The 17,376-nt window shown below is 47.8% G+C and overlaps 1 protein-coding gene across 3 annotated transcripts in view; it reads right to left on the bottom strand.

The window, feature by feature from the left end:
• The window catches only part of MYLK2 (myosin light chain kinase 2), a gene marked incomplete at its 3' end in the record, with an annotated part of 39,030 nt that overhangs the window by 2,855 nt on the left and 18,799 nt on the right, over window positions 1–17,376 (bottom strand). For all 3 annotated transcript variants that reach the window (XM_081323780.1, XM_081323779.1, XM_081323781.1), the window contains exons 4-11: window positions 16,988–17,093; window positions 15,126–15,219; window positions 14,903–15,012; window positions 9,704–9,845; window positions 7,055–7,125; window positions 4,378–4,506; window positions 2,714–2,866; window positions 1,155–1,287 (exon numbers count right to left, since the gene is read on the bottom strand). In XM_081323780.1, coding sequence (XP_081179906.1) covers window positions 1,155–1,287; window positions 2,714–2,866; window positions 4,378–4,506; window positions 7,055–7,125; window positions 9,704–9,845; window positions 14,903–15,012; window positions 15,126–15,219; window positions 16,988–17,093 — 938 coding nt within the window. The remainder of the gene's footprint in view (window positions 1–1,154; window positions 1,288–2,713; window positions 2,867–4,377; window positions 4,507–7,054; window positions 7,126–9,703; window positions 9,846–14,902; window positions 15,013–15,125; window positions 15,220–16,987; window positions 17,094–17,376) is intronic.

The following is a 17,376-nucleotide window of genomic DNA, read 5'->3' on the forward strand; positions in this document are numbered from 1 at the left end:
TTAACTCCCAGAAATCCCCAGCCAGCATGAACGGATCAACTTCCAGAAACCTCTAGAAAGCATTAAGGTAAAGGTAAAGGTAAAGGTTCCCCCGCACACGCGTGCTAGTCGTTTCCGACTCTAGGGGCCGGTGCTCATCTCCGTTTCAAAGCCGAAGAGCCAGCGCTTGTCCGAGGACGTCTCCGTGGTCATGTGGCTGGCATGGCTAGACGCCAAAGGCGCACGGAACGCTGTGACCTTCCCACCGTAGTGGTCCCTATTTTTCTACTTGCATTTTTACGTGCTTTCGAACTGCTAGGTTGGCAGAAGCTGGGACGAGTAACAGGCGCTCACTCTGTTACGCGGCACTCGGGATTCGACCCGCCAAACTGCCGACCTTCCGATCGACAAGCTCAGCGTCCTAACCCACTGAGCCACCACGTCCCTTTAGAAAGCATTAGTGGCCTTCAATTCCCAGAATTCTTCCCAGGCCAGCATGCTGGCTGAGGAATTCTGGGAACTGAAGTCCACCCATGTGGCTGGGGGATTCTGGGTTTTGAAGTGGATGGGTGACACTTCCTTGCCTTTCCGGATTGAGTCAAACCAGACAAGAGGGCACCACGGTTAGTGTCGGGGTTGCAAATGTAGGTAGTCCTCGAATTTATAACCGTTCATTTACTGACCGTTCAAAGTTGCAACGGCAGTGAAAAAAGAGACCTAGGGCCATTTTTTACACTTTGCAACATCCCCCGGGGTCACGTGATCAAAATTCAGATGCTTGGCAGGTGACTCAGCTGCAGCGTCCCGGGGTCACGTGGTCCCCTTTTGCGACCTTCTGACAAGCAAAGTCAAGAAGGGGGGGAGCCAGATTCGCTTAACAACTGTGTCACTAACTGAACCGCTGTAGTTGATTCTCTTAACAAAGGTGGCACGGAACGTCGTAAAACGGGGCAAAACTCACTTAACACATTTCTCGCTTAGCAACATAAATTTTGGGCTCAATGGTGGTCGTAAGACGAGGACCCCTGGAAAAAGAAGTGGGAGGATCAATTCTATTCCTGTGGCTGCCATCTTGACTTTTTTTACCGCTAACCCCCCCCATCCCGAAGATTCCCACTCCGCAAAGCATCGGGCCAGCCCGGGCCCCCCTCAGCCCCCTCCCAACCGGCTGTTACCTTCCAGCGACGTCGCATCACGTATCTTCGGAGCAGGACCTGAGATTTGAGCCGTCGGTTGACCCGTTTCGCTTTGTCGGCCAGGTTGTTCAGCCAGGGGTGCTGGAGACACTGGGCTGCACTCATCCTCCCCCTGGGAGAAAGAGGGAGGAAAGAGGGGAGGAAGAAAAGAGGTAGTCCTCGACTTACAACGGTCTGTTTAGTGACGGCTCAAAGCCCTGAAAAAAAAGGTGACTTAGGACCGTTTTTCAGAGCTACGACCTTTGTAGCATCCCCCCGTGGACACGTGATCAAAATTCGGACGTTTGGCTCCTGACTCGTTTTTACGACCATCGTCGTGTCCCGGGGTGGGTGTCACATGATCCCCTTTTGCAACCTTCTGACAAGCAAAGTCAGTGGGGAAAATCAGATTCATTTAACAGCCGTGATAGTAACTTTGTAACTGCAGTGATTCACTTAACAAATGCGGACAGAAAGATCGTAACATGAGGCAAGACTCATTTCCTAACTGTCTCACTTGGCAAAATAATAATAATAAAAAATGGGGCTCAGTTGCAGTCATAAGGCGAGGACTAACTGTACCGCTCTGTGGCGAGACAAAACCAGCATTTCAGTAGCATTGCAGTTGGCAAAGGGAGTTTTCCAAGATTTAATCCAGCTGGTCTGGCACAGCGGGCATCGCTGCTCTTGGCTGGCTGATTGGTGCCACCTTCTGTCAATCGGCCTTCTTTATATCGTGGCCTTTCTCTAATGGCACTGCGGTCGTGGTTAGTTTGAAGCCGGCTTTAAAGCCACCACGGAATTGGTAAACATTGACTGCAACTTGTTCAGTTATAACTTTTGAGTATATAGAGCCAGTTTGGTCTAGGGCACCAGGCTAGAAAGTGGGAGACGGTGAGTTCTAGTCCCACCTCAAGCATGAAAGCTGGCTGGGTGACTTTGGGTCAATCACCAGGAGACGGTGAGTTCTAGTCCCACCTCAAGCATGAAAGCTGGCTGGGTGACTTTGGGTCAATCACCAGGAGACGGTGAGTTCTAGTCCTTCCGTAGGCATGAAAGCTGCCTGGGTGACCTTGGGCCAATCACCAGGAGATGGTGAGTTCTAGTCCTATCTCAGGAATGAAAGCCAGCTGGGTGACTTTGGGCCAATCCCCAGGAGACGGTGAGTTCTAGTCCCGCCTTAGGCGTGAAAGCCAGGTGGGTGACCTTGGGCCAATCCCCAGGAGTTCTAGTCCTACCTTAGGCCTAAATGCTGACTGGGTCACTTTGGGCCAATCCCCAGGAGACGGTGAGTTCTAGTCCTACCTTAGGCATGAAAGCCAGCTGGGTGACTTTGGGCCATCCCCTCCCCCCCAGCCCAACCCATCTCACATGCTGGCTGGAGAATTCTGGGAGTTGAAGTCCAGAAGCTGCCAAGATTGGCTCCCCCTGTTCTACGGCATTCAGGGTTGGTGGGTCAGACCTTGCCCTCTTGTGTCGAGGTGATGAGTGTACTCTAGACTAATTCCCTATTTGAGCCCTCTGCCCATCTGTGAGGGTTGCTCTCCAAAAACACAGACCCTTTTTGCTTGATGATCAAGTTGGAGACAAAATCCTTGGCTTCGTCCGAGATGCCCTCAAAGGCTTCCTCATCAAAATACCACTCCGACAACAGGACGTTGTTGAGGGTTTCCGTGTCGTTGTCTCCCAGGAAAGGGGAGAGACCACTCAGCCTGGGAGGGAGGGAGGGAGGGAGGGAGGGAGGGAGACAGAGAAGATGAGAACATAAAACTTCTGCAGATGCTGAGGTCCTCCGGGCTGGAAAGAGTCCAGCTCCACAAGGCCAAGTCTGGCCGCAAGGAGACTTCAACAGGACGTATTTGTGGGGCTGGGCATGGATTACCAAGTCTTCCCCAACCTGCCGGCAGACCTCAAATGCCACGGTGGTCTATCCCAAAGGTGCTTTTTTTTTCCAGGAGGCAACTGGACTTTCTTGTTTTTCTTTGAAGACGTTTCGCTTCTCACCCGAGAGGCTTCTTCAGGTTCTGACTGGATGGTGGGGAAGGGAAGGATTTATACTCCTTGCAGACAGCTGGTCCTTTGCCTTCTTTCGGAGAGTCGTTGAGGCCACTTGGAGGTTTACCTGGGTCCTCAGGGTCTCCTGAGTGGTGCAAATGGGTGGGGAGCCTTCTACAACACGGACTCTCAGCAGTTCCAAGAAGGCTCCACGCCCATTTGCACCACTCAGGTGACCCTGAGGACACAGGTAATAAACCTCCAGGTGGCCTCAATGATTCTCTAAAAGGATGCAAATTACCAGCAATCTGCAAGGAGTATAAATCCTTCTATTCCCCACCATTCAATCAGAACTTGAGGAAGCTTCTTGGATGAGAAGTGAAATATCTTCAGAGAAAAACAAGCCAGTCCAGTTGCCTCCTGAAAAAGCCCTTTTGAGACAACCCTGAGCTGGATGGCTGAGAATCTCCATAGTTTGGGATGAACGCCCTTCAAAGGGTGCGGGAGCAGGAACGGATGTCCAGAAAAAAATTGCAGACTACAGGAACCATTTGCGCTTCAGATGGAAATGCAGACAATGCAGACTCATCCCCATCATCCTGTGCCTGTCTTCAACCAGGAAGGGCCCCAGGGCAGAAGACATCCTGCAGCCAAGAAGGCTCCACGCCCATTTGCACCCCTCAGGTGACTCTGAGGACACAGGTGAACCTCCAAGTGGCCTCAATGACTCTGTAAAAGGATGCAAATGACCAGCTGTCTGCGAGGAGTGTAAATCTTCCCATTTCCCACCATCCAGTCAGAACCTGAGGAAGCTTCTTTGGATGAGAAGCGAAATGTCTTCGAAGAAAAACAGCCCAGTTGTCTCATGAAAAAGCACTTTGGGACAACTGAGGACACAAGCAAATCTCCAAGTGGCCTCAACGACTCTCTAAAAGGAGGCAAAGGACCAGTTGTCTGCAAGGAGTATAAATCCTTCCCTTCCCCCACCATCCAGTCAGAACCTGAGGAAGCTTCTGTGAATGAGAAGCGAAATGTCTTCGAAGAAAAACAGCCCAGTCGCCTCGTGGAAAAGCATCTCTGTGACAACCATGAACTGGATGACTGAGAATCTCTATAGAGACCCCAAATCCAAGTTAACTTAAGCCAGCTTTAGAGATTTTGCAATGGGGTGCATGCTGCAAACCCCTAAATTTAGGGTCACTATGCTCCCCCCTGCACCCCGACTCACAGCATATACGTGATCACCCCCATGCTCCACATGTCGCTGCTGTAGGAGACCGGTTCGTAGCTGACCACCTCCGGTGGCAGGAATTCCGGGGTGCCGAAGTTGACTTTTAGTTTTTCTCGGGGGTTGAACCTGTCCAGGGGAGGAGAAGAAGCTGAATTGGAACTGGCACATTTGAATACAGGTAAGTCCTTGAATTACGACCAAAATCGAGCCCAACATTTATGTCGCTCAGTGAAAAAATTTGTTGAGTGAGTTTTGCCCCATTTTACGACCGGTCGCAAAAGGGGAGCCATGACTTCGGGAGAGACTGCGACTCTCATAAAATGCGAGCCAGTTGTCAAGCATCCGAATGTAAATCACGGGACCGTGGGGATGCTCGTCATAACGGTCGTAAGTGTGAAACACGTAACGGTCACAAGTGTGAAAAATGATCATTCGGTGCCGTTGTAGCGGACACTAAGCGAACTGTTGTAAGACGAGGATTACCTGCATGCCTCCCAGACACCTTTTCACCCTCACCCCTTCCAGGTAAAGCAGGTGGTTGGACTAGATGACCTCCAAGGTATCTTCCAACTTTATTATTATTATTAAAGATGCACCAAACTGGGACCCCCCCCTTGAGCTCTAATAGTTATTCCAGAGTGATCTGGCTAGGTATCCATTCAATTCAAGGGGAGAGGGGAGAGAAATTTATTTATCTGGTATGTAATATAGCTAATTTCAGTACAAAAGTCAAACATCATTACTCTTTTCTACAGGTCATAACGTTGTAAGGTAAAGGTAAAGTTTCCCCCGCACATGCGTGCTTGTTGTTTCCAACTCTAGGGGCCGGTGCTCATCTCCGTTTCAAAGCCGAAGAGCCGGCGCTTGTCCGAGGACGTCTCCGTGGTCATGTGGCCGGCGTGACTAGACGCCAAAGGCGCACGGAACGCTGTTACCTTCCCACCGTCGTAGTGGTCCCTATTTTTCTACTTGCATTTTTATGTGCTTTCGAACTGCTAGGTTGGCAGAAGCTGGGACGAGTAACAGGCGCTCACTCTGCTACGCGGCACTCGGGATTGGGGGGAAAAACTGACCTTTCCCCCAATGCGTAAGGAGACAAAAATGTATTAAGTTTGGAGAAACTCTTTTACAACAATGTGTCAATCAGCCAAAATTGTGAAAACAAAGACCTGGATGAGAAATAATGTGCAGAAAATGTGTTGGTGCATTTTAATTTTCTCCATCAGGAACAGAATACTGACCGAAAAATATCTTTCTAGGTTAGGGTTGAACTGTAGGGTCTTTGGTGCCCTCTGAGTTTGGCTGTTTTCTTGCAGAGATTTCATGACCCAACTAGGGAACATCATCAATGCTAGAAGGGAGGGGCGCTTGAAGAGAGGAGGAGGAGGAGGAAAGGAAGGAAGGAAGGAAGGAAGGAAGGAAGGAAGGAAGGAAGGAAGGAAGGAAGGAAGGAAGGAAGGAAGGAAGGGAGAGAGAGAGAGAAAGAAAGAAAGAGAAAGAAAGAAAGAAAAAGAAAAAGAAAAAGAAAGAAAGAGAAAGAAAGAAAAAGAAAGAAAGAAAGAAAGAAAGAAAGAAAGAAAGAAAGAAAGAAAGAAAGAAAGAAAGAAAGAAAGAAAGAAAAAATGAAAGGATTATGGGGTCCTTGGTGCTCTCTAAGCTTTATTGTTTTCTTGCAGACATTTCATAACCCAACTAGGGAACATCATCAATGCTAGAAGGGAAGGGTCCTTGGAGAAGAGGAGGAGGAGGAAAGGAAGGAAGGAAGGAAGGAAGAGAAAGAAAGAAAGAAAGAAAGAAAGAAAGAAAGAAAGAAAGAAAGAAAGAAAGAAAGAAAGAAAGAAAAAAGAAAGAAGAAAGAAAGAAAGAGAAAGAAAGAAAGAAAGAAAGAAAGAAAGAAAGAAAGAAAGAAAGAAAGAAAGAAAGAAAGAAAGAAAGAAAGAAAGAAAGAAAAAAGGATTATGGGGTCCTTGGTGCCCTCTGAGCTTGGCTGTGTTCTTGCAGACATTTCATGACCCAACTAGGGAACTTCATCAATGCTAGAAGGGAGAGGGGCTTGAAGAGAGGAGAAGAGGATGAGGAGGAAGAGAAGGACTGTGGGGTCCTTGGTGTTCTCTGAGCTTCATTACCCAACTAGGTAACATCTTCAATGCTTGAAAGGAATGGGGTTTGTGGAGAGGAGGAGGGGGAGGGGAGGAGGAGGAAGAGGAGGAGGAGGAGGAGGACTGTGGGACACCTTCAGTGCTTGAAAGGAATGGGGTTTGTGGAGAGGAGGAGGGGGAGGGGAGGAGGAGGAAGAGGAGGAGGAGGAGGAGGACTGTGGGACACCTTCAGTGCTTGAAAGGAATGGGGTTTGTGGAGAGGGGGAGGGGGAGGAAGAGGAGGAGGAGGTCTGTGGGATCCTTGTTGCTCTCTAAGCTTGGTTCTTTTCTTGCTGAGATTTTGTGACCCAACTAGGTAGCATCATCATCATCTTTCCTAGCGCTGATGATGCTCTCCCGTTTGGTAATGAGACGCCTGCATGAAAGCAACCAAGGGGCCCAACAGAACAGAACGCCTCAGAGGTGCTCAATGAGAGACAGAGAGACAACCAAAATGGGCTTGTCCTTCTCTGGCCCAGCAGAGGAGAAGGCACATGGTCAGAGAAAGGCCTGTCCACCCTGGTCCCTCTTATTACCTTCGGGCAAATCCAAAATCAATGATCTTCACCATGTGGCCAGTGGACGTCACACACAGGATGTTCTCGGGCTGTGGAAAAAGGGAAAAATGGGGTGTCCACGTGACAGTGAACAGAAAGGTCTTGGGGGGGGTGAGAAGAGCAGGGAAAACTATTGACGAATCTGTTCTTTAACAACAACAACAACAACAACAACAGAGAGGCAGGCCCCTGCCATGTCGCACCTGCCAGGCTTAGCAACTGCGGATAAGAAAGATGGAAAAAGTCTGGATTGTGGATGTGTCAGTGTGCCTGGAAAGAGCAGAAGAGGAGACGAAGGACTGGAGAACGTAACAAAACACAAAGACCCGCAAACAGAAATAGAACGACTGTGGTAAACGAATGCAGAGGGAGTCTCAAAACGTCTGAAGCATCCCTTGAACCCCGTCGGCATTGACAAGATCCCCATCAGTCAATTGCAGAAGGCAGCCTGACTTGGAACAGCTGAGATCCTCTGACGATATCTCTAACCCCATCAAAGGACCACCTCTGCCTAATCCCAGATCGTTGGAAAGGATGGGTGGGTGCAAAAACACCAGATCCAGTCTAAACAACTGGCTGACTGTGAAACCAACTATAATAATAATAATAATAATAATAATAATAATAATAATAATAATAATAATAATAATAATAATAATAATAATAATAATAATAATATGGATATCAGTCAATTGCAAAAGGCAGATTTACTTGGAGCAGCTGACATCCTGTGACGATGCATTTAACTCCATCAAACAACAACTGGCTCTCCCAAGTCCTTGGGAAAGACTTGATAGGTAGACAAAAATGCCAAGTCCACTCTGAACATCTGGCGGATTGTGCCACCAACCATAATAACAACAATAAAAGGTAATGCTAATAGTGATAGGTCCCTCGGGTGCAATCCTAAAACATCTGGAGCACCGCTTGAACACCATTGGCGTTGGCAAATTCACCATCGGTCAACTGCAAATGCTAAAGCTTAAAGCACCCAGCTGACCCTTAAACACACACACACAAACACACACCCAGACACGTTGCAAAAAGCAAAAGAATCTGGTACATTTTTGAGGGGCTGCCACAAAGAAGCGGGGGTTCGGGGGAAATCAACCTATTGTCCAAAGCATCACATGGCAAGACAAGAAACAATGGGTGGAAACTCATCAAGGAGAGAAGCAACCTAGAACTAAGGAGAAAATTCCCAGTGGTTAGAGCAATTAACCAGTGGAAGGGGCTTGCCTTCAGAAGTTGTGGGCGCGCCATCACTGGAGGTTTTTAAGTAGAGACTGGACAGCCATTTGTCTGCTTGAGCAGGGGGTTGGACTAGATGCTTTCAACCCTATTACACTATGTTCTAAGTTGTGGGCGCTCCGTCACTGGAGGTTTTTAAGTAGAGACTGGACAGTCATTTGTCTGGAATGCTATAGGGTCTCCTGCTTGAGCAGGGGGTTGGACTAGATGACCTCCAAGGTCCCTTCCAGCTCTGTTATTCTGTCATTCAGTTACATTCAGCCTGGATCACTCTGGGAAGCCATATGCAGGCAGCCATGATATCTGGAGCCCTGGCACGCTGCCCCCATCGATCGGGCCCACAGCCTTCCCACAAGGTTTGGCCTTCTATAATAATAATAATAATAATAATAATAATAATAATAATAATAATAATAATAATAATAATAATAATAATAATAATAATAATAATAATAATAATAATAATAATAATAATAATAATAATAATAATAATAATAATAATAATAAAGTTGGAAGGGACCTTGGAGGTCATCTAGTCCAACCCCCTACTCAGGCAGGAAACCTTATACCATTTCAGACTAATGGCTGGCCAGTCTCTTCTTAAAAACTTCCAGTGTTGGAGCATTCACCTCTTCTGGAGGCAGGGTGTTTCACTGGTTAATTGTTCTAACTGTCAGGAAGTTTCTCCTTAGTTCCAGGTTGCTTCTCTCCTTGATGAGTTTCCATCCGTTGCTTCTTGTCCTGCCTTCAGGGGCTTTGGAGAATAGCTTGACTCCCTCTTCTTTGGGGTAGCCCCTGAGATATTGGAACACTGCTATCATGTCCCCCCTCGTCCTTCTCTTCATTAAACTACACATACCCAATTCCAGCAACCGTTCCCTATATGTTTTAGCCTCCAGTCCCCCAATCATCTTTGTTGCTCTTCTCTGTACCCTTTCTAGAGTCTCGACATCTTTTTTACATCGTGGTGACCAAAACTGGATGCAGTATTCCAGGTGTGGCCTTACCAAAGCATTGTAAAGTGGTATTAGTACTTCACTTGATCTTGATTCTATCCCTCTGTTAATGCAGCCTAGCACTGTGTTGGCTTTTTTGGCAGCTGCAGCACACAGCTGGCTCCTGTTTAAGTGATTGTCTACTAAGACTCCGAGATCCCTCTCACAGTTACTACTATTGAGCAAGGTACCACCTATACTAAACCTATGCATTTGATTTTTCCTGCCTAAATGTAGAATCTTACTTTTTTTACCATTGAATTTCATCTTGTTAGATAGTGCCCAGTGTTTGAGTCTGTCCAGATCCTTCTGTATCTTAAGCCTATCTTCAGGAGTATTGGCTATTCCTGCCAGCTTGGTGTAGCACTTGTGGAGCGCCTACCTTGAGGTCCAGGTGGACCACCCTCATGTGATGCATGAAGAGGATTCCTTCGCAGATCTGCCGCACAAAGACCATGCAATCCACCTCGGTCAGTTGGTAATCCTCATCAATGATCCGTTCAAAGAGTTCGCCACCTTCCACGCTGGATGGGAAATCAAGGCTGGGTCAGGACAGCTCATAAGGCAGCCACCCCCAGGAGCATCAGGACAATAGACTTATACATCGCTTTACAGCCCCCTCTGAGTGGTTTTACAGAAACAGCCTGTTGCCCCCCCAAGAATCTGGGTCCGCATTTTACCGACCACGGAAGGACGGAAGGCTGAGTCGACCATGAGCCGGTCAGGATTGAACTGCCGGGGGTGGGCAGAATCAGCTTGCAATCCTGTATTCTAATCACTGTACCACCAGATATAGAATAGGTGATGATATATAGAAGATAGACAGACAGACAGATATAAAAGATGATAGAGATGATATAAAGATAGATAGATAGATAGATAGATAGATAGATAGATAGATAGATAGATAGATAGATAGATAGATAGATAGATAGATAGATAGATAGATAGATAGATGATAGAGATAAGATGTAGAGATAATAGATACATAGATGACAGATAGAAATATAGAGATAAAAGATGATAAATGATAGAGAGATAGATAGACATAATATAGAGATAAAAGATGAGAGACAGAGATAGATAGACAGACAGACAGACAGATAGATGATAGATAGAGATAGATAGATAGATAGATAGATAGATAGATAGATAGATGATAGAGATAGATAGAGATAGATAGATAGATAGATAGATAGATAGATGATAGATAGATAGATAGATAGATAGATAGATAGATAGATAGATAGATAGATAGATAGATAGATGATAGATAGATAGATGATAGATAGATAGAAGATAGATATAGACAGGGCTTTTTTTCTCATAGAACGCTCAGAACGGAGTTCCGGCACCTTTTTTGAATGGAAACTTGTAGGGTAGGCAAGGTGGGTTGTATGACATGTGTGAGTTCCAGCACCTTTTTCTTTTACAAAAAAAAGCACTGGATATAGATAAGATAATAGAGATGATAGAGAGATAATAATAATAATAATAATAATAATAATAATAATAATAATAATAATAATAATAATAATAATAATAATAATAATAATAATAATAATAATAATAATAATAATTTAATTTGTATACCGCCCTTCTCCCGAAGGACTCAGGGTGGTGAACAGGGCAATACATAATAAAAAACAAGATACAAAAATTAAAAAGTGATTAAACAACTATGCCCATAGTAATTAATACATATTAAAATTAAAACTAATTATAAAAAACCCAACCCCATCCCGTCAGACCAGGCCAGCTTGTTCAAAAAAGAAGGTTTTGAGATCGCGCCGGAAGGAGCGAAGGTCGGGGGCCGTCCGGAGCTCAATCGGTAAGCGGTTCCAAAGGTCTGGCGCGCCCACAGAGAACGCTCTCCCCCTGGGGGCCACCAATCGGCATTCTTTGATCGGAGGCACCCTGAGGAGGCCCTCTCTGTGGGAGCGCACTGGACGGAGGGAAGTTGACGCCGGCCGCAGGTGTTGCCGTAGGTAATCCGGACCCATGCCATGAAGGGCTTTGTAAGTCATCACTAACACCTTGAACCTCACCCGGAGAGCAACCGGTAGCCAATGCAGCTCGCGGAGCAAAGGTGTAACATGGGAGTATCAGGAAACCCCCAAGACAACTCGCGCGGCTGCATTCTGCACCAGTTGAAGTCTCCGGGTGGACCTCAAGGGCAGCCCCATGTAGAGAGCATTACAGTAGTCTAGACGAGAAGTCACGAGCGCATGAGTGACTGTACGCAAGGCATCCCGGTCTAGATAGGGCCGCAACTGGCGCACCAGGCGAACCTGGGCAAAGGCCCCCCTAGTCACAGCTCCAATATGCTCTTCCAAAGAGAGCTGTGAATCTAGAAGGACCCCCAAGTTGCGAGCCCTATCTACGGGGGGTAATAGCTCACCCCCCATGGCCAGAGATGGAATAATCGGAATTTCCCGGGATGCCGGCACAAACAGCCACTCAGTCTTGTCAGGGTTGAGTCGAAGCCTGTTCCTCCCCATCCAGACCCAGACCGCCTCCAGGCAGCGGGACATCACGTCGAGGGCATCACTGGGGTGGTTTGGGGTCGAAATAAAAAGCTGGGTATCATCAGCATATTGATGATACCCAACTCCGAAACCACGAATGATCTCACAAAGCGGCTTCATATAGATGTTGAACAGGAGAGGCGAGAGAACCGATCCCTGAGGAACTCCACAAATGAGAGGTCTCAAGGTCGATCTCTGCCCCCCTGCCAACACCGACTGCGAACGTCCCAGGAGGTAAGAGGAGAACCACTGGAGAACTGTGCCTCCCACTCCTAACCCCCTGAGACGTCGCAGCAGGATACCATGGTTGATGGTATCAAAAGCCGCTGAGAGGTCTAAAAGAACTAGGACAGAGGAGCAACCTCTGTCCCGAGCCCGCCAGAGATCATTCACCAGCGCGACCAATGCCGTCTCCGTGCTGTACCCGGGCCTGAAACCCGATTGGTACGGGTCAAGATGACAGATATATAGAGATAAAAGATGATAGACAAGAGAGAGAGAGAGAGACAGAGATAATATAGAGATAAAAGATGAGAAGAGATGATAGATAGATAGATAGATAGATAGATAGATAGATAGATAGATAGATAGATAGATAGATAGATAGATAGATAGATAGATAGATAGATAGATAGATAGATAGATAGATAGAGGAGGGGGGTAGAGCAATAGCACTTAGACATATACCGCCTCAGTCCTCTAAGCGGTTTACAGAGTCAGCCTGTTGCCCCCTCAACAATCTGGGTCCTCATTTTACCGACCTCGGAAGGAGGGAAGGCTGAGTCCACCTTGAGCCGGTCAGGATCAAACTCCCAGCTGAGGGTAGAGTTTGCCTGAAATACACCATTCTGACCACAGACCCCCAGGACTCTAATATGGCCTTTCCTTCCTCTTCCTTTTATGGTAGTGGGGGATAAGATTTCTCAATGCTATCCAGTCTGACCACCTCCCCCCATTCCTTCTTAAGGCCTTGGGAAAAAATTTAGTTCTTTCTACCTCCTTGGGAGAGTTTGGCACAACCACACACATTTATCCTGATAGGCAGTCCTCGACTTAACAAGCCATAAAGGTCATAGGCGGTTGTTAAGTGAGTTTTGCTCCATTTTATGAGACCTGTCTTGCCTCAGCTGTTAAGTGAATCATTGCAGTCGTTAAGTGAGTAACATGGTTGTTAAGTGAATCCGGCTCCCCCATTGACTTAGCTTGTCAGAAGGTCGCAAAAAGGGGATCATCACGTGACCCCGGGACACTGCAACCGTCATAAATACAAGCCAATTTGCCCTGTGATTGGCTGCTGTGGGTGTGAGGAGGCGTTTCCCTTTTTTCCCGCCTTTTTCCTTTTTTGTGTGCACTCTCTTATTTACCTCATGATGTTTGCCTGATTGTCTCAGTTTACTGTGTATATAGATAGAAAATAGATTTATTTACATAAAGCTACAGTGTCTCTGACTTCATTTGGACACCAGCTGCCCAATTCCCAGACTTATGACCGTTGTAACTTTGAACGGTCACTAAAAGAAAGGTCGTAAGTCAGGGTCAGCAATTCCCTGACCTATGACCGCTGTTACTTTGAAAGGTCACCAAACAAAAGGTTGTAAGTCGGGGTCAGCAATTCCCTGACTTATGACCGTTGTAACTTTGAATGGTCACTAAACAAAAGGTTATGTCAGGGTCAGCAATTCCCTGACTTATGACCGCTGTTACTTTGAATGGTCACTAAACAAAAGGTTGTAAGTCGGAGTCAGCAATTCCCTGACTTATGACCGCTGTTACTTTGAACGGTCACTAAACAAAAGGTCATAAGTCAGGGTCAACAATTCCCTGACTTATGACCATTGTAACTTTAAATGGTCACTAAACAAAAGGTTGTAAGTTGGGGTCAGCAATTCCCTGACTTACGACCGTTGTAACTTTAAACGGTCACTAAATGAAATGTAAGTGGGTGGGGTCAGCAATTCCCTGATTTACGACCGTTGTAACTTTGAATGGTCACTAAACGACGACTAACTGTATCACCTGCTCCTTTCCACATCCTGCCTTTTCAGTCATGAGGACTAGTGTGTGAGCGGCTGCAGAAGGGGCTGCCTTAGGAACCATCCTCCACAGCCGCCTTTCTGTCAGTGCATGTGGCTCCCAAGGAAGCGAGCCCATCCGCTTCAAAGGCCCCGAAAACTCGGCTGATCTCTGGTGCTTCCCGCCATTTGCTTCCTGTAATGGTACTTTAAACGAAGAGATGCTTGGAGTTTACCCAACTACAGATAGTCCTCAATTTACAACATTTCATTTAGTGACCGTCCAAAGTTACAACACCAGTGAAAAGTGTGACTAGGACCGTTTTTCACACTTATCGCAGCATCCCCAAGGAAAACGTGATCAAAATTCAGACGCTTTGCAACTGACTCATATTTATGAGGGTCGCAGTGTCCCGGAGCCATAGTGATCCTCTTTTTGTGACCTTCTGACAAGCAAAGTCGACGGGGAAGACGATTCACTTAACAACTGGGTTGCTAACTGATCAACTGCATGGACTCTCTTAGCAACCGTGCCAAGAAAGGTCATAAAATGGGGCAAAACTCACTTCACCAGCATCTCATTTAACAACAGAAACGTCGGGCTCAGTTGCGGTCGTATGTCAAGCACTACCTGTAAGTCCTCAACTTACAACCATTCATTTAGTGACTGGAGTTACAAAGGCACTGGAAAAAGTGACTTACAACCGTTTCCCACGCTTATGACCGTCGCAACATCTCTATGATCATGTGATCAAAATTCACATGACTCGTTTCTATGACGGTTGCAATGTCCCGGGGTCGCGTGATCCCCTTTTGTGACCTTCTGACAAGCAAAGTCAACGGGGAAGCCAGATTCACTTAACAACCCTGTTACTCACTTACTAACTGCAGTGATTCGCTGAACAGCTCTGGTCGTAAAACGGAGCAAATGTCTCGCTTAGCAAGAGACGTTTTGGGCTCAGTTGCGGCCGTAAGTCGAGGACTGCCTGTACGTGAGACCAGTGCCCCCCTGCTGCCCCCACCCCCTTTCAGGCCACTCACAATTCCATGAAAAGCATGATCTCCCGGGGCGTCTCGATGGCGTCGTAAAGTTGGATCAAGTTTCGGTGGTTGAGCTGGTTCATCACATCAATTTCAGCTTCGGCCGTTTCCTGCCGGAGAAAAGCTGCGTTGCAGGGACCGAAGAGGGGAGTGGGAAGGAGGCCAGTGGCCCTGGCAGCCCCCCCTTCCATAAGACGCCCCCAGGTCCCCCCAAAAGGCCTACCCGGTCTTTGGGGCCCTGCTTCTTAATGATCTTCACAGCCAGTTTGAGGTCCGTGTCCTTCACCGTGCACCTGCGGACTTCGCCAAACTTCCCCCTGGAGTGGGAGACGGGGAGGGAAAGCTCGGTCTGCGCCTTTCGTTAGCATTCATGCTTTTTATCTTTTTGCTTTTATGGCATTGTAAGACACCCAGAGTCACGCTGGATAGAAGGAAGGGAGGGAGGGAGGGAGGGAGGGAGGGAGGGAGGGAGGGAGGGAGGAAGGAAGGAAGGAAGGAAGGAAGGAAGGAAGGGAGGGAGGGAGGGAGGGAGGGAGGGAAGGAAGGAAGGAAGGAGAAGGAAGGAAGGAAGGAAGGAAGGGAGGGAGGGAGGGAGGGAGGGAGGGAGAGGAGGAGGGAGGGAAGGAAGAAAGGAGGAGGAAGGAAGGAAGGAAGGAAGGAAGGAAGGAAGGAGGGAGGGAGGGAGGGAGGGAGGGAGGGGAGGAGGGAGGGAGGGAAGGAAGGAAAGAGGAAGGAAGGAGGGAGGGAGGGAGGGACAAAGGGGAGGAGGGAGGGAAGGAAGGAGGAGGGAGAAAAGGAGGGAGGGAGGGAGGAAGGAGGAAGAAGGAGGGAAGGAAGGAGAGGAGGGAGGGAAGGAAGGAGGAAGAAGGAGGGAAGGAAGGAGAGGAGGGAGGGAAGGAAGGAGGAAGAAGAAGGAAGGAAGGAGAGAGAAAGAAGGTGGGAGGGAGGAAGGAAGGAAGAAAGGAAGGAGGAAGAAGGAGGGAAGGAAGGGGAGGAGGGAGGGAAGGAAGGAAGAAAGGAAGAAGGAAGGGAGGGAGGGAAGGAAGGAAACAAGGAAGGAGGGAGAAAGAAGGAGGGAGGAAGGAAGGAAGGAAGGGAGAAGGAGGGAAGGAAGGAAGGAGGAAGGGAGGAAGGAAGGAAGGAAGGAAGGAAGGAAGGAAGGAAGGAAGAGGCATTTCTTCTAATATGCTTCTCAATAACCTTCTTCTCTTTCAAGACTCCCACCTAAAGTTTCCAAGTTAGGCAAGAGAGAGTGAGATGGTTGGATTCACACAACCTGCTAAACTCAGGTCAACGGAAATTCCGTGAGCTTCATTCCCACAACAGCTTGCAGGTGACCTTTTTTGGGGGGGGGCCTAAATGCATGATGCAGACCCCACCCAGGGGGGCAAGCGGAGCTCAGCTGCTGAAGGCAACGAAGACAACCAATCAATCCAGTAAGCGGGTTTACAGCAAGCCTCAGACGTAGCCTTCCTTTCACCCAGAAGGCCCTACGGAGCAGGCGGGGCGTGTGAAAACATGAAGGCCTCCCCTGCCACCGTGAAGTGGAAGCCCCGCCCCCTTTCTGCAATGTACATTAAAAAGGCGGAGCTTCCCTTGTGCGTTCACAGCCGCATAGCATAGCATAGCATAGCATAGCATAGCATAGCATAGCATAGCATAGCATAGCATAGCATAGCATAGCATAGCATAGCATAGCATAGCATAGCATAGCATAGCAGGCTGGGGAATTCTGGGAGTTGAAGTCCACAAGTCTTAAAAGTTCCCAAGTTTGGACAGCCTTACTCTCTACAACTCTGGACAAATGGCTGTCCAGTCTCTTCTTGAAGACCTCCAGTGATGGAGCACCCACAGCTTCTGAAGGCAAGCCCTTCCACTGAAGAACAGAACAACAGATTTGGAAGGGACCTTGGAGGTCTTCTAGTCCACCCCCTGTTCAAGCAAGAGACCCTCTTTCATTCCGGACAAATGGCTGTCCAGAATGTCTTCTTGAAAACCTCCGGTGGTGGAGCACCCACAAAGCGCTTCTTCCACTGATGAATCCTTCTCACTATGGGGAAATTTCTCCGCTTGATCCTTCCTTACCCTCCCAGGACTTCCTTCGTGTTCAGTTTGTAAATATCTTTGAAGTCTCCAGTCCTCAGTGTGACAATGCGATGGGTGAAAGGCGCAGGGGGCGGGGGAGTGTCATCTGGAAGAGAGAAAGAGAGGGGGGGATGTTTGAAAGAGGGATCAGCTCATTTCTGCTCTGAACCAGGTTTGTCTACAGCATCCATGCTCCGAGAGTGACATCTAGGGGCCAGCAAGGTGGTCTGTGCCTGGCTTGTCCCAAGTAACCAGGTTGGTGCAAGTGGATCATAGAATCATAGGCTTGGAAGGGACTTTGGAGGTCATCTAGCCCAACCCCCTGCTAAGGCAGGAAACCCTATACCAGGGGTAGGCAACCTTGGCTCTTTTATGACTCGTGGACTTCA

The sequence above is a fragment of the Vipera berus genome, assembly GCF_964194415.1.
Source record: "Vipera berus genome assembly, chromosome: 3".
In the NCBI taxonomy this organism is placed as follows: domain Eukaryota; kingdom Metazoa; phylum Chordata; class Lepidosauria; order Squamata; family Viperidae; genus Vipera; species Vipera berus.